This window comes from Cetorhinus maximus, chromosome 2, assembly GCF_964194155.1.
Source record: "Cetorhinus maximus chromosome 2, sCetMax3.hap1.1, whole genome shotgun sequence".
Taxonomy (NCBI): Eukaryota; Metazoa; Chordata; class Chondrichthyes; order Lamniformes; family Cetorhinidae; genus Cetorhinus; species Cetorhinus maximus.
In genome coordinates, this window is record NC_135880.1 from 62,172,955 (window position 1) to 62,190,985 (window position 18,031).

General features: G+C 41.3%; 1 protein-coding gene across 7 annotated transcripts in view; it reads left to right on the plus strand.

The window, feature by feature from the left end:
- The window catches only part of slf1 (SMC5/6 complex localization factor 1), a 77,357-nt gene extending 62,025 nt beyond the window's left edge, over nt 1–15,332 (plus strand). For 6 of the 7 annotated variants that reach the window (XR_013579821.1, XM_078565288.1, XM_078565303.1 and 3 more), the window contains one exon: nt 14,428–15,332. Coding sequence is in view for 5 of the 7 variants with exons in the window: in XM_078565288.1 (XP_078421414.1) it covers nt 14,428–14,915 (488 nt within the window). In the remaining 2 variants the exon portion in view is untranslated. Of the gene's footprint in view, nt 1–91; nt 206–14,427 lie in introns of all 7 variants that reach the window. The other variant, XR_013579820.1, reaches the window with a different exon arrangement.
- Nucleotides 15,333–18,031: the final 2,699 nt, after the last annotated feature.

An 18,031-nucleotide genomic window follows, 5' to 3' on the forward strand; every position in this document is an offset into this window, starting at 1 on the left:
CAGAGGTCTTGAAATTTTTAAAACTTTTTGTAACTGTAGTGTTACGGACAGGGAAAATGCAGGATAACTTTCACTTTTCCTCACCTCTCAGCTGACCACCACAAGATGTACTTTAGAAAAGGAGTGTTTTAACTCCCCTTTAATGTTGTGACTTTAAAGAACAGACACGGATGGGCTTTCTTGTAAATTTAAGTCAAAAGAAAGGGTAAACATTGATTTTTCACAATACCCAAAATGTAAACCCAACAAACACCCACTCTCCAAACACACAGGCACTCGCAGACAAAAAAAGATGATTTCTAAAGATGTAACTACACCATGTGGCCTGCAATGGTTCAAGAAGGCAGCTCACCACCCTCTCAAGGGAAATTGGGAACGGGCAAAAATGCTGGCCTAGCCAGCAACGCCCACAAAAATAAAAAATAAAAGTTTAAAAAAAAAACTTGAATTACTAACAGAATAAAAGGAAACTGGTCATTAGTTTACACAATCCTAAAGATAGTGGTTGAAACGTTGTAGGCTGAAGGATTCTCTCTTGGTTACTCAAGACAGTGTAAGGTTTTTAGTTTCTGGTTGTTTGAAACAAAATTGTATCCGAGCTCCTGTAATGAAGGCATATAATCTTGCAGGTAAAACTAATAAGCCCCTCTTCTTCGCCTAAAGTGACTTGTGAGGCAGGGTCCTTCCTTGTGCTGGCTAAGAGGTATCTCCGACTGACTTGCTGAGCTGTCCTTGTGGGTATTGACTCTTTATCCAGCCAGTTTCAGTCATGTGATGATGGTATTGATGTATTCTATTGCCCACACAATGGATTGAAGCCAATGTAATTGACACACAATGGAGGAATGTTTGGTATCCCATCAACATTCCAGCTATGATTATCCCCCTAAATAACTTTATTTGAAATTCCATTTTCATATGGCCAGCCAGTGTCATTTTAAATCTCTTCCATTGAAATGTTGAGGGATAGTCAATCAGCACCTGGGAAGACTATTTGCATTTTAATTAATTCCCAGAGATATGTTCAGATATGTCTGCCTATATCTGTAGAGAAACAACAAAGGAGTCACCTGACTCTCTCTAGTCCATTTTGTGAAGGTACATTGTCCATAAAGCGCATGGGATTTGGGGCAGTGTATTGAGATGGATAGAAAACTGGTTGGCAGACAGGAAACAGTGTAGGAATAAACGGGTCTTTTTCCGAATGGCAGGCAATGACTAATGGGGTACTGCAGGGATTGGTGCTGGGACCCTAGCTATTCACAATATATATTAATGATTTAGATGAGGGAACTAAATGTAATATCTCCAAATTTGCAGATGACGCAAAGCTGGGTGGGAGGGTGAACTGTGAGGAGGATGCAGAGATGCTTCAGTGTGATTTGGACAAGCTGAGTGAGTGGAAAAATTCATGGCGGATGCAGTACAATGTGGATAAATGTGAGGCTATCCACTTTGGTAGCAAAAACAAGACGGCAGATTATTATCTGAATGGCTATAAATTGAGAGGGGAATGTGCAGTGGGACCTGGGTGTCCTCGTACACCAGTTGCTGAAGATAAGCATGCAGGTGCAGCAGGCGGTAAAGAAGGCAAATGGTATGTTGGCCTTCATAGCGACTGGATTCAAGTACGAGAGCAGGGATGTCTTGCTGCAATTATACAGAGCCTTGGTGAGACCACACCTGGAATATTGTGTATAGTTTCGGTTTCCTTATCTGAGGATGTTCTTGCTATAGAGGGAGTGCAGCGAAGGTTTACCAGACTGATTCCTGGGATGATGGGACTGACATATGAGGAGAGATTGAGTCGGTTAGGATTATATTCTCTGGAGTTCAGAAGAATGAAGGGGGATCTCATAGAAACCTATAAAATTCTAACAGGACCAGACAGGGTAGATGCAGGAAGGATGTTCCTGATGGTGGGGGAGTCCAGAACCAAGGGTCACAGTCTGAGGATATGGGGTAGACCATTTAGGACTGAGATGAGGAGAAATTTCTTCAACCAGAGAGAGGTGAGCCTGTGCAATTCGCTACCACAGAAAGTAGTTGAGGCCAAAACATTGTATGTTTTCAAGAAGGAGTTAGTTATAGCTCTTGAGGCGAAAGGGATCAAGGATATGGGGAGAAAGCGGGAGCAGGCTATTGAGTTGGATGATCAGCCATGATCATGATGAATGGCGGAGCAGGCTCGAAGGGCCGAATGGCCTACTCCTCCTATTGTCTATGTTTGCATATCCCATGTTGCTTTTTAAAAGTAGTGTCCATCTCCTAATAAACTTTACGGGCATACGACCTGACTGTAGCAATGGCACTGTATATTGTTCCTCAGAGCTTGGAAGCTGAAGTGTCAATGTAATATTGATGGCCTTTAATGTTCAGAGTGCCTATTTTATTCACAGCAAGAAAGCTGTAGAGTAAAATAAAATATACAGTATAGCAATTGCACTTTAGAAAACTTAAGAACTTTTCTAAACAGGGTACTGCACCTAATAGATTCATACTAGTTGTCCTTGAACATGACCCTTTTTTATATGTGTAGAATAAAAGCTGATCTCAAACTCCAGTAAGTATACTTATGTGCTAATATGTCATTTAAAAACTCACCATTCACTTGATTTTTTCCAAAACCACAGCCTTCAGGCACCTGGTAGTGAAACATATATTGGAAGTGTTTTGGAAATATAAGGACAGCTGTACAGGTGGTACGGTGCAACTGCACATGTCGGACATCAGAAATCCAACTTGGCTGGGGGTGTGGTCCAGAACTTGCCACAAGTCTTCAGAACCATTACGGGAATATTGTCAGGGCCCATAGCCTTTGCAGTATCAAGTGCCTTCAGACATTTCTTGATATCACGAGAAGTGAATTGAATTGGCTGAAGACTGGCATCTGTGATGCTGGGAACCTCCGGAGGATCATCCACTCGGCACTTCTAGCTGAAGATTGCTGCAAATGCTTCAGCTTTCTCTTTTGTACTGACATGCTGGGCTCCTCCGTCATTGAGGATAGGGATATTTGTGGAGCCGCCTCCTCCAGTGAGTTGTTTAATTGTCCACCACCATTCACTACTCGATGTGGCAGCACTGCAGAGGTTAGATCTGAAGATCTGATCTGTTGGTTACGGAATCACTTGACTCTGTCCACCACTTGCTGCTTATGCTTTTTGGCATGCTAGTAGTCTTGCATTGTAACTTCACCAGGTTGACACCTCATTTTTAGGTATGCCAGGTGCTGCTCCTGGCATGCCCTCCTGCACTCTTCTTTGAACCAATGTTGATCCCTTGACTTGATGGTAATAGTAGAGTAGGGGACATGCCAGGCCATGAGGTTACAGATTGTGGTTGAGTGCAGTTCTGCTGATGGCCCACAGCATCTCATGGATGCCCAGCCTTGAGTAGACCTGTTTAAAATCTATCCCGTCTATCATGGTGGTAGTGCCACACAGCACAATGGAGGGTATGTTCATTGTGAAATGGGACTTTGCCTCCACAAGGACTGTGCGGTGGTCACTCCTACTGCTGCTGTCTTGGACAGATGCATCTGCAGCAGGCAGATTGGTGACGATGAGGTCAAGTATGTTTTTCCTACTTGTTGGTTCCCTCACCACCTGCCGCAGACCCAGCCTCGCAGCCATGTCCTTTAGGGTTCGGTCTGTGGTGGTGCTACCGAGCCACTCTTGGTGATGGACATTGAGGTCCCCCACCCAGAGTACATTCTGCACCCTTGCCATCCTCAATGCTTCCTCCAAGTGGTGTTCAACATGGAGGAGTACTGATTCATCTGCTGAGGGCCAGCGGTACATGGTAATTAGCAGGAGGTTTCCTTGTCCATGTTTGACCTGATGCGCTGAGAGTTCATGGAGGCCAGAGTCGATGTTAAGGACTCCCAGGGCAACTCCCTCCCACTGTGTCGCCACCTCTGCTGGGATGGTGATGGTTGTGTCTAGGACATTATCTGTAAGGTATGATTCCGTGAGTGTGACTGTTAGACATCTGCTTGACTAGTCTGTGAGGCAGCTCTCTCAATTTTGGCACAAGCCTCCAGATGTTAGTAAAGAGGACTTTGCAGGGTCGTTGTCAGGGTGGCCATTGTCATTTCTGGTGCCTAGGTCGATGCCGGGTGGTCCATTCGGTTTCATTCATTTTTTTTAATTGACTTTTGGATACAATGAGTGGCTTGCCAAGCCATTTCAGAGGGCATTTAAGAGTCAGCCACATTACTGCAGATTTGGAGTCACGTAGGCCAGACCAAGTGAAAACGGCAGATATCCTTCCCTAAAGGACACTAATGAACTAGATAGGTTTTTGTGACAATCGACAATGTTTTCAGTCATCATTAAATTTTTTATTGAATTCAAATTCCACCATCTGCCATGGTGAGATGCAAACCTGGTCCCCAGAGCATTACCCTGGGTCTCTAGATTACCAGTCCACTGACAATACCCGTACGCCACCGCCTCCCTGCAAGCAATAAATGGGCTTGATCTATAATAGCCATTGCAGAGACATGGCCAAATGATGGAGGAGGTTGGGAACTAAATATTCTAGGTTGCGTGATGTTTCGAAGGCAGACAAAATGGAAAAGAATGACATGAGGGCTGTGGTGACTTGCAAGAGCAGGAAGTAAAATCGGTACAGGTGAAAATAAATAATAAAGGGCAAAAAATACTTGCAGTACACACAGAGCCCCCTAACAATAGCTATATTATTGATCAGATTATTAATCAGAATTAAGAGAACCTTGTAATAAGGGCAAAGCAGTAATCCTGGGAGATTTAAATCTTATAAACTGGACGAATTGAATGGAAAAAGTGGTTTGGAGAATAAGTTCATGGGAATGTATTTGAGGTAGTTTCTGAAGAAATGTTCTCATTTGGTCCTAAATGGTTAACCCTTTGCTATGAGACCATGCTCCCTGGTTCTCGATTCTCTAGCCAGTTGTTCTCTCAAAATTTTGAGAGGGTTTGACCGGGAAGTTATGTTTCAATGAGATCACCTCTTACTCAAACTCTAATAAGACAAGCCTCTCATCCCAGGAACCAATCTAATGAACCTTGGTTGCACCCTTTCTTAGGAAAGTATATCGTACCTTGGATACGGAAACAAAATCTGCATACTGTACTTCAGGTGTGGTCTCACCAGAATTGCAGCAAAACATCCTTACTTTTGTACTCCAACCTCCTTGCACTAAAGACCAATATATTTGCTGTTCCCATATGTTAATTTTGTGTTTTGTGTACAAGCCCCTCAAGGAAGCTTTCAATCTCCCCTGCTACCCTTATCACTATCGCAGGCTTCTCTCCCGCTCCTAATTGCCAACTGTTCCGTAGGATATCTGGTTGCAGCTGCTCCCTGCTGCTTGCCAGCCATGCAGACCATTTGTCCAGCAGTCTGGTGGGAAGCTGAGCTACAAGATGTTAATGAGTTCCTGCCATTAAGATGAGCATGACCTCCATGTATCCCAGCCATGCCATGTTCTTCATTCATTTTCAACATCTTCCACAATCGATACCCAGGTCCCTTATCACTGCCTTTCAAAAATAAGATGGTAAGAAATGAGTTGTTCCTCTTTTTGTGATGCACAATTTTGCAAAACTAATACAATGCTATTGGCTGATTTAAAGAGCATACTGTATCAACAAAAGCAGGCCGAATAGATGGCCAGGCATCTGTTTGCCAGATGGTCTCATTATGAATGATTGATTGTCTGAGCTCCAAGACTGACTAATGCATTCAGCTCTCTGGGGGGGCAATTTATACATCTGTAAAGGAGACTGTTCCTTGATCGTTCTTTGAAGTTGTTTTTCAATGCCTGTGTGTTTATTTGGACACAAGATTCATGGGACTTTCACTGCCTGTGTTTGATTCTCAGTTTTATGAGATTGTAAGGGGCAGATTTTTTTTTCTGAAGGAATAATCGATGCCTGATGTTTATTTTGTGAGCATTTCAAAGACTTGCCATTGGTTTATGAATTATGTATCTAGTGGACACTGGGTGAGTGGCCATGGGGGCTTTGGATGGGTGGGTGAGGGCTAAAAGGCCAAACAACTGTGAATAGAACTGTACCAATGTCCCAGTAAATGGAGATGGGCCTTCTAACCTGTCAGCCTTGCCATCCACCCGCCTTTGTTGCTGCCCTGCACCTGCCTTCTAAAGTGGCAGGCCCATTTCCAACCGATGCCTGCATGAAAATAGGGCAGGTAGGCTCCTCCAGGACAGAGATGGGATCACAGGGTTGGGAAAATTCCCGACTCCAGATACCTGTCTCAAACATGAAAATCTGCCCCTTCATTTTTAGTTTTCCCTCAGTAACTTTTTAAAGATGTAATTTCTTTACAGACATTGGTCTCTGGCGACTAATATGAGCAACCTTAAATCTGTTGGCATAGAGTGTCAATCAAAAGCACTTTCTAACAAATATTTCCTTATTTTAGCCAGATTGTAATAAGTGCAGGAGAAATTGAATTATTTGAAAACAAAAAATGTATTATAACAAATATTAGTTTCTATAATTTGATGCTAGAAGTATAAAATGAAGCGTTCAAAATTTGGAAATAAGGTACCAGTAGAGATGAAAAGATTGCAATAGAATAAATCACATTTCCACACAGTTTACCAGCACAGGTGGTATTAAAGCTAAGCAATTATGAACAATAAACACATAAAAAAAATTAACATTTGAGAAACTGCCTTCTCAGTATTCATTTTACTGCAATTTTATTTGTATGGTTTGCTTTCAATTTTATTCCTCTTCAGTAAGGTGAAGGACACTTGTCCTACACAGTTGGCAAAGTATATAGTAGTACAGCTGCATTCCTTAATGGTATTTTTAGAAAGCTTTTCTGGAACTTTTGAGGACTTTTTTTATGGCCACCGATACCTATCAATGGACAGGGGAGTCGAAGCTTGTTTAAGGCAGGTGTTGTAATTAATCTTCCCTTCCTTGACCTCTCTGTCTCAATTTCTGGTGATAGACTGTCCACCAATATCCATTACAAGCCTACCGACTCCCACAGCTACCTCGACTGCAGTTCTTCACACCCCGCTTCCTGTAAGGACCCCATCCCATTCTCTCAGTTCCTTCGCCTCCGTCGCATCTGTTCTGATGATGCTACCTTCAAAAACAGTTCCTCTGACATTTCCTCCTTCTTCCTTAACCGAGGTTTTCCACCCACGGTCGTTGACAGGACCTTCAACCGTGTCCGGCCCATCTCCCGCGCATCCGCCCTCACACCTTCTCCTCCCTCCCAGAAACATGATAGGGTCCCCCTTGTCCTCACTTATCACCCCACCAGCCTCCGCATTCAAAGGATCATCCTCCGCCATTTCCGCCAACTCCAGCATGATGCCACCACCAAACACATCTTCCCTTCACCCCCCTGGCGGCATTCCGTAGGGATCGTTCCCTCCGGGACACCCTGGTCCACTCCTCCATCACCCCCTACTCCTCAACCCCCACCTATGGCACCTCCCCATGCCCACGCAGAAGATGCAACACCTGCCCCTTCACTTCCTCTCTCCTCACCGTGCAAGGGCCCAAACACTCTTTTCAAGTGAAGCAGCATTTCACTTGCATTTCCCCTAACTTAGTCTACTGCATTCGTTGCTCCCAATGCGGTCTCCTCTACATTGGAGAGACTAAACGCAAACTGGGCGACCGATTTGCAGAACACCTGCGGTCTGTCCGTAAGAAAGACCCAAACCTCCCTGTCGCTTGCCATTTTAACACTCCACCCTGCTCTCTTGCCCACATGTCTGTCCTTGGCTTGCTGCATTGTTCCAGTGAAGCCCAACGCAAACTGGAGGAACAGCACCTCATCTTCCGACTAGGCACTTTACAGCCTTCCGGACTGAATATTGAATTCAACAACTTTAGATCTTGAACTCCCTCGTCCATCCCCACCCCCTTCCCGTTTCTTCCCCCTCCCTTTTGTTTTTTCCAATAATTCATGTAGATTTTTATTTTCCCACCTATTTCCATTATTTTTAAATCTATACCTGTAATGCCCTGTCAGTCTTTCCACTCCACCCCCACTAGAGCTGTACCTTGAGTGTCCTGCCATCCATTCTTAATTAGCACATTCTCTTAGATAATATCACCACCTTCAATACCTCTTTGTTCCTTTATCTGTGACATCTTTTGATTATCTGCTCCTATCACTGCTTGCTTGTCCCTACAACCACCCCACCCCACCCCCACCTTAAACCAGCTTATATTTCACCCCTCTCCTATTTTTACTTAGTTCTGTTGAAGGGTCATGAGGACTCGAAACGTCAACTCTTTTCTTCTCCGCCGATGCTGCCAGACCTGCTGAGTTTTTCCAGGTAATTCTGTTTTTGTGTTATAATTGGGGGGTTTGGCAAAAGGTAGATCTGTGCACTTACTAACCTCTTTGTTTAAAATTAGATTTCTTCTGTTCATATGATCTGACATCTTGCCTTGTATTCAGTGACAACTTTTGCTTTTGTGTTGGACTGTCCTATTCACGAGAGCTGTTGAGGTAAATTTGCAGCAAAGCTAAACCAATTGGTATCTGGTATATGACAAGTAAACTGAGTTTTATACCACTATTAAGTTAACCATAGTTTCTTGTATTGTTTCTTGCCTTTGAGGAATTGCCATTTTTTTCTGTAAAATTCTATTATTTTTATTAACTGACTTTTCAGTTTGTATTTTAAATAGGTGTTTAATACAGACTGAATAATTGTTTAAGCATATTGTTTTCATGTTATCATGTAAACTCTTTGATTAAACTTTGGAGTTCCAGTGCACAGTGGAGAACCTGGACACAAATTTATTTTATTGTAACATTTTGGCATTCACTAATTTGGATCACCCTTCAAAGTTACATGTGCAGTAAAGGCTGGCCACTTGCTCCTGGAGGAAGTAAAGGAATTGGAGAATGTGTCTCTATCTCAGTAACTTTACTGTAGAATCTCCTTCTGTCTTTAATCATGGGAAACTGATTGATTGAAATTATATCATAGTGAGCAATTTTCTGAAACTAATTGCTGGACGTTTGCATTGCCCTTTTTTTGCCAATTTTTTGTACTTGATGCAGCTCAAACATTAGAAAGCAGGAAATGCAGGATACATGTGAAATGCTGGAGAACAAACTTTGGAGAGGACAGAATGGGTCAAGTGAGATTTCAAAAGCACTGCATCATAGAAAAGTGTTTCTGACCAGGGAAAATCAAATAAATTGCAACCTGCATTAAATACAGAAATGCTGTTCAACACTCAGCATTAAATCGTTGCAAAATGTAATTTTAAGATTTTTTAGTAATCCTCATTGGCTAAGGAATTCTATAGCTTTGTTTCACAACCAGTTAATCTACACAAGTTTGATCTTAGTATTTGTAGAGTGTGATACCAGCTCTGCATTATACTCCCAGCAATACCTCACACTGAGCTTAAGGGCAAAAGAACTCCATGCATATCCATGTGTGAAATACAGTTGCCATATGTTACTTAATACTTTGGCATATTATGGTGTTCAAGGTAGTTCTGTTCACCCTCTAGGAAAATGCACTGTAGTAAGCCCCTTCACCTATGTGTGCAGTTCCCTTGATGTCTTCCTGTCCTAGCAACACTTTATTAAAACCTCCAGCAATAGTGATAATGCTGTAAAAATTTGATTATAAGCAGTTCTTGAATTTAAGGTCCACTCCTGCCCCCTGTTGGCTGTTTTGGACTTGTTATGTTGCTTTAAGCTGATGACCTGAATTCCTTTGCTCACCCATCATTGTTAGCATCATGCATTTATCCTTTCATCACAAAAGAGGTTCTGTAATCCCACAGATGTTTTATTTATCTTTAAAGCAAGCCATCTGACATATTGAGCATATACCTAGCCCTATTTCAATTGGTCTCAGTGATGAATGCCAATAACTTATCAAGTCCTGCTCCTCAATGGGAAATGGCAAAATGCTGACAGATGTGTATTTTCCAGACCATTAAAAAAAATAGACAGTGGTTATTTCTGTTGTCCCAAGGGAGGAGATCAACTGGTGTTTATATTCTCAAATTCTGCTGGCAATTATACAGTGTTCATATCGTATTATCTACACCTTTTACATTCTGGGTATTGACAGTACCATGATAGGAACTGGATCTGTTTACTCAGTTTTTAATGCAGTTACACTATGGGCTTGTAGTGCATTTTGGCTGCTTGTTTCTGCATGGCAGGAATAGCAAGAAAGTTTTTTTGCTAAATTCTTTCTTCTCTCACCCTGATGTATGATATAGGATTTTAAATAAGTTTCAAAAAATAGTAATGGGGGCACCGCTAAGTTCTCCAATTCTATTGTGTAGCTTTTTGTAATTTTTTTAACGAAAGAAGAAAAGGATGTGAAAATGCTTTGTCGTTTTTTAAATTCCTAACAAAGTGGTAAAGGCTTTGTGTTATGTTTGCAGTCTCATGGAAATTTCTCTCTCCCCTCACTGCTGTCTTTTTGCCCCCTCTCCATTCTCTCTCTACGTGAGCACCTGCTCCCCTATCCTCTCAAGACATTCCAGTGACTTCAAGTTAAGGCAACCTGTGTGCTTTGGTGTGGCACTGTTGGGTTTAATCAGAGCTCATGCTTGCTGGGTCCAAACCAAGGCATTTCCAATTCATTTTCTATGGAGCATCCCCAGATTAAATGTGGCATGTTGGATGATCGATACTTGAGTATTACTGAAGATATTTTGTGAAACACTGAGGAGGACTGGATACTGGGATGTTCAAGAAGAGTGACCAATACCACTAGTCAACCTCAATAATCAAAATATTGAAGTAATGGATAATGAGCAATAATGTATTTGTATGCAAATAACCAATTAAATGGATAACATTGCTTCAGGACAGATAGATCTCCCCATACCTTTTGAGGAGGTGGTGCCCTAAATTGAAGGGGAAAGCCATGTGGCTCTTGCTAAATTACCTTATGAGAGATGCTTTGTAAAGCGATGTGTGTCATGAGTTACTGCTTGTTCTGAGCTTTGCAAGCCCAGTATAAGGATAAAGTTAGAGGATGAACTAGATACTGAGAAAGAGGGCAAGATTTTGAAAAGGGGATTCAACTAAGTTTGCCACTGGTATGGTCAATGGCAAATGAAGTTTAATATGGATATAAATATATTGCATATTAGAAGTAAAGAGACATGTTTTCCATGGTTGGATTGAGCTTGTATGGATAGTTTGATTCATTGCATGTTATGACCAAACGGTGCAAGCTGACACTTCTCTGGAAGCGGAGATGAAGTTGTACAATCGGGCTGCACCTGACTTGACTTATTGGATACACCTCTTGTAAGAAAACACATTCTGCAGGCTCTCTGGACCATAGAGACAGAGAGATACAACAAGACTCCTCCTAGGGATTTGAGCCTTTTGAGAACGTATAAAATATGTAAACAGAATAGTGAATTAATTTTAGAATATGCCAGAGCAGCAAGACAAAAAAGTACAGATATAATGTTTCAACGGTTAAGTTTATATTTAGGATAGGTACCTGAAAGGGTTTAGAATGGGTTTCCAGGAACAGTGATTGAGGTCAGGAAATTTAAGAAATTGGATTACTAACCAGAAAACAACCTTAACCCCTGGTAGATTTAAATTGAGCTTTCAGAAATATTTTAAAGAAATTTAGATGGCATATGTAGTTTCCACTATAAACTATTAATAACATTAATGATGCTCTTTGCATTGATGGCCACTTCATTCGACCAATAAACTGAAACTGAATCGAAATAAGTCACTTCTTATGAATGTATTATTTTGTGCATACAAAATAAGAATTAGAAATTTATGGAATCAAAAAGTCTGCACTTGCATATGTGCCCTTTTCATCAATGAACGTATTAGCCCAAAAATAGCTTTGTTGCAGCAAAGATAGCATTAGATGTTGCTCTGTTTTAAGATTCACATGATTGATGTGGAACATTCCACAAAGATTGAGGACTGAAGTTATAAGATTATCTAGTTACATTGGACTGTAAGAAGCAAAGAAAGGCCATTGGGTTTCAGATGTCTAAATTTAGTTTTGTTCATGGACCTCTCGAGTTCGTTTAAACTTGGGTTCCAACTTGTAACTTTCACCTTAGTTGATTCTAAACTGAATTCGTGTGCATTCATACTAAGTTTTGCATCACTGTAAAGCAATTTTGGCTTTGCAGACACAAACTATGCAGTATACCTGAAGCCAAACTGATGTCAGTACAATTTATTGGCTTGGGCTCCACCAGATGAAGGTAATCTTACCTTTGCTTTTGGCCTGCTAAAAATTTCAATATTCTGCAACTGGTGTGAAGTTAATTTTTAAACTTGAAGATCTGACTGGACTGTTTTCAAACTTGGCAGTTGATAGAATGCCACCACTTTGCTTATGCTTAAAATTTAGCTGACGTTTTGATACCTTTTTGACACTCGGACTTTGAGTATAAATATACCTGCTTTACTCTAATTTGAGTGGCACAGAAATAGCATTACAACTAAGTGCTGCTGGCTCATCCTGTTCTCAAACCAGACCTGCATTATTAATGTCATTTCACATTTACAAAGGACTGATTTGTTGAACATCTTTATTTTGTTTTGAACTTGTAGCATCATAACTAGATTTAAGGGACCGAAGGTATGGTTGCTAAATTTTTTGATGATACAAGGATAGGTAGGAAAGTAAGTTGTGAAAAGGACACGAGGAGGCTACAGAAAGATATAGGCCTGAATTTTTCCCGCGTCGGATGTGCTTGGCGGGGGCAGTTGCGGAGCCGACCGCCCCCCCCATGATTGGCTCCACGCCAATTAAGGCCTACCCAGCATATACGCAAGTGGTAACACTCAGCACTACTTGTGTGGGTGGGGGGGAGGAGGAAGAGTCAGGGCCAGCGCTCTTTCGCGCATGCGGAGCTGCCTCAGGGAGTTTGAAAACAATAAATAAAACCAACAAAAATTTAATGAAACATGTCCCCTCACGTGACTGTGTCACATGAGATGGGACATGTTTTTATTTTTCAGAGAAACTTTTTATTTAAATCATAAAAGCTTTAGGCTTGTGGATAAGGATTCCTAAAAAAAAAGTAAAGGCCACTCGGCCTTTTCGCCTGCCTGCCAACTGTAAGGTTGGACCGGCAGCATAAACTTGACATTAATTACTTTGTTTATGGCCTTAGTAAGCCTGTCAATTATCGGTGGGCGCGCAGCTGACTCCGGCGCGCACCCGCCAAACGAAACATCGCACGTCATTTTACACATCGGGCCCATCCCAACATACTGACTGTAAAATCTTGGCCATAGATATGTTAAGTGAGTAGGCAAAGATCTGGCAAATGGACTATAATGTGGGAAAATGTGAAATTGTCTATTTTGGCAGGAAGACTAAAAAAAAGAAACATATTGTCTAAATGGTGAGAGATTGCAGAGCTTTGAGATGCAGAGGAATCTGGGTGTCCTCATGCTTGAATCACAAAAGGTTTGTATGCCGGTACATAGTAATTAGGAAAGTTAATAGAATGTTATTGTTTATTGTGAGGAGAATTGAATACAAAAGTATGGAAGTTACACAGGGCATTGCGGAGACCACATCTGGAGTTCTGTGTGCAGTATTGGTCTCCTTATTTAAGGAAAGATGTGAATGCGTTGGAAGCAGTTCAGAGAAGGTTCACTAGACTGATACCTGGAATGGGCAGATTGTCTTAGGAGGAAAGGTTGGACAGGCTAGGCTTGTATCTGCTGAAGTTTAAAAGAGTAGAAGGCGACTTGATTGAATCATATAAGATCCTGAGGGGTCTTGACAGGGTGGATATGGAGAGGATGTTTTCTCTTGTGGGAAAATCTAGCACTGGGGGTCACTGTTTAAAAATGGGGGGTTGCCCATTTAAGACAGAGATGAGGAGAAATTTTGTCTGAGGGTCGTTTAGCTTGCAAATGACTGTGGGAAATGAGAAAACTGAGCCAGCAATAATTTGAAACTTTCTGTGACTACTTTCATTATCTTTCATAATTTTATAGGACATTTTCAGGGTAGTAGCAGTACAATTGATTATAGCTGAAATGAAGTTGATCATTGTTTCCACATACAAGACTTCAAAAATATTTCATTGGCTGTAAAGTGATTTGATATAAATGCAAGTTTTTCGCCCCCCCCCCATTCAAAAACTGAATGCATTCCTTCATTCTATATTGAGATTTTATAATGTAAAATATTTTGTATTCTAAATATTAATGTCGTTTTTATTGTGGGCGATTCGCATGGATATTTACTGCAGACTGAATTGGTTTTAAAGCAGCTCATTTCCCCAGGTAGTCAGAGTATAAGTTAATTGTGTCAGCATTAGTTACTGCCTAAAGTGGTTATAGATAAGCCCCAAGGTGAAAAGGGAACAGCTGTTTCAGTCACTCATGTGTAAATGTCATTAGTATTAATATATGTCATTGTTCCTACAGGTGCTGTTTTGTTACAACAACAAGACTGTCTGGGAAAAACACCCCTAAATTATATTGATTGTCCAAAGGTAAAGGAAGACCTTACTGCCATCACTGAAGTCAGATCGGAGGAGATTGCCGAAAGGCAATTTGGAAGTTTGAACAAAGACATCACTGAAATTGAGCCCAGTGCTTATCTCTGGTCTATACTTCTAAAGAACTACATCGAAAATCATAATTTGCCCTTGATCTGTCGTGTTATGAATGATTCATCTTTGACTACTGTTCAATTTTTAGGTAAGAATAGTTTTGAGAACCTGGTAAATTCCTTTCCTGACCAGCTGATGGTGCAGTATGCGGAAGATGTAAAAGCTTATCAGGAGCTTCCAAAGTACATCCAGCAAGTGTTTGGCAATCTGAGGAATGGATCTCTGGCACTTGGGGTGCACACACAGTTGCTCCTGCTGCACATGGAATCAACACTTATTAATCAATCCAAATGGCAATGATAAATTGCTTATCTTGGCCTGAAGTGAAAATGCTGCTCAGAAATGATTGCAAACTGAAACTCTTATGAAGTGTTTAACCACGGGGAAATCTGAAATTGTTTGTAATTGCAATTGCTGCATTCTGTATAATTTGCAGAATTGTTTGCAGGAAAGACTTGAGATGGTGTTGCTGCTAATTGTCCATGGCATGACAAAGCTGTGCAGAATGTATTATATATGATAGTTCTTGATGTCTATATTTTTTAAAATATGGTTTTGTAAAAATAACCTTTTTCTTTTGATTCAATTACATGAACGTTTTCCTTAAATTTGTCATATTTTCATTTTGAGCATGCAATGAGGTCTAACATTTATTTTGCTCCATCTTTTGCATAGTTGTAACTCCCTATACATTGATTAAATTGCTTTGTGTTCAAATATTAACTTTTTTTGCACCTATAAGTATATCTTGGCTTTTAAAAAATAGAAACAGAAAACACAAGGTTTTTTCTTTCTAAATTCGCAGGGGAATGGGCACCAGTATATAGAAGTAGAAAAGAGGAATAAGATGAATAAGTTAGAATGCTAGGCAGTGCTAGAGAACAGGATAGTTCCATATTAGATAGGAGCAGATTAGGAGAGAATAGTAAGTTGGCAGGTAGATTTAGAGCACAAGAGAAAGTAGTGAACTCTAAATTAGGGTTACTGTGCACCTATGTAAATGCAAGGAGTGTGGTAAATAGGTCTGGTGAGTTGCAGGCACAGATTGCCATGTGGAAATATGATGGTGTGGTTATAACAGAGACCTGGCCTCAAAGGGCAAGCCTGGGTATTAAGTATTCATGGATACAAGGTGGTTCAGAAAAGATAGGATAGGAAGATGGGTGGCAGCATTGATTAAGGAGAATATTACGGTGCTGGAAAGAGGGGATGTCCCACAGGGATGAAGGACAGAATTTATTTGGCTAAGAGCTAAGGAACAAATAAGATGCAGTTACATTGCTCAACGTGGTCTATAGGCCACCAGCCAGTGGCAAAGATGTAGAGGAACAAATTTGTAAGGAAATTAGATGTGCAAGAATTATATAGTAGTTATAATGGGGGACTTTCATTCCAGTCTATATTTGATAATTATAGTAGTATAAAGGGCAGAGAGGGGCAAGAATTGCTAGAGCGTACAGGAAAGTTTTCTACAGTATGTTTCTCGTCCAACAAGAAAGGACCTGGTCCTTGGGAATGAGGTGGGTCAAGTGTTAGTAGGAGAACATTTGGTGACAGTGATCATTGCATCATAAGGTTTAGGCTGGTTATGGAAAAGGACAAGGAACAATGCAGAGTAAGACTTATTAACTGGGAGAAAGCCATCTTCAGTGGGGTGAGACTGGATCTGCAAAGGTTAATTGAAATTGAAGGCTGGCAGACAAAGCAGTATCTGAATAGTGGGCTGTCAATAGGGAGTTTGGGCACAGACGAGATATATTCTCAGGAAGTGGAAAGGCAGGGCAAACAAGTCCAAAGCTCTCTGGATGACAATCGAGATTAAGGTGAAGAAGAAAAAGTGTGCTTATGACAGTCAGGCCAACAATCTAATGGCGAACCAGACTTAATATAGAAGGGAAGTGAAAAAGCAAATAAGAGAAGCAAAGAGAGAGTATGAGGAGAAACTGGCAGCCAACATAAAAGGGAATCCAAGTCTTCTATAGCTATATAAATAGTAAATGGAGGAGTGGTGCTGATTAGGGATTAAAAAACGGATTTATGCAAGGAGGCAGAGGTATTAAATTAATACTTTGTATCTGGCTTTTCCAAGCAAGAGGATGCTGCACTGGACACGGTGAATAGGGAGGTAGTTCAGACACTTGGGCTTAAAAGTGATAATGAAGGAGGTATTGGATAGGCTGTCTGTACTGAAATTTCATAACGCACCAGGATTATTGGAGATGCAGCAAAGGATATTGAGGGAATTCAGAGCGGAAATTGTGGAAGCACTCGCCATAATTTTCCAGTTTTCCTTAGACTTGAGACGAGAGGATTGGAAAATTGCAAATGTTACATCCTTGTTCAAAAAAGGGTGTAAAGATAGCCCAGCAATGACAGGCAAGTCAGTTTAACCATAGTGGTGGGGAAGTTTCCGGAAACAATAATTTGGGACAAAATTCATAGGACCTTGGGCAAATGCAGGTTAGTCGAGGAAAGCCAGCATGGATTTGTTAAAAGCAAATCATATTTAACTAATTTGCTTGAGTTTTTTGATGAGGTAATACAGGGTTGATGAGGGTAATGTTGGTGTGATGTACATGTACATCCAGAAGGCATTTGATAAGGTGCCACACAGAAGACTTGGAGGCAAAGTTAAAAGCTCATGGGATAAAAGGGGCAGTAGCAACGTGGATACAAAATCGGCTGAGTGACAGCAACCAGAGTAGTGGTTAATGGATGTTTTTCAGACTAGAGGAAGGTTTGTAGTAGAGTTCCCCAGGGGTCATTGTTGGGACCCTTGCTCTTATGTATATTAATGACCTAGAACTTGGCATACAGGATACAATTTTAAAATTTGCGGATAATGCGAAACTCAAAAGCATTGCAAACTGTGAGGAAGATAGTGTAGAACTTCAAATGAAGGTAGCCAGGTTTATGGAATGGGTGGACAAGCGACAGATGAAATTTAATGCAGAGAAGTTTCAAGTGATTCATTTTTAAAAAATGTTTCCAGGGAGCATGGGCATCGCTGGCTAGGCCAGCATTTTGATTATCCATCCCTAATTTCCCTTGAAGGTGGTGGTGAGCCACTGCCTTGAACCATTGCAGTCTATGTGGTGTAGGTACACTCAATGCTGTTTGGAGGGAGTTCCATTTTGGTAGGAAGAACATGGGGTGACAATAAAAGACGGGGCAAATTTTTTAGCTCGGCGGACGGCTGCGTGCCCGACCTGCTCGAGCGTGAAATGACGTGCGTTGATGTCAGGCAAGCATCCTGATCTCAACGCAGTCATGCGATATTTCGGTTGGCAGGTGCGCTCCCCCCCCCCCCCCCCCCCGCCCCGACAATTAAAAGGCGGGCAGGCAAAAAGGCCACGCGGCCTTTGCATGTTTTAGGAAACCTCATGCACGGGCGGGATGAGGTTTCCTAAAGCAAA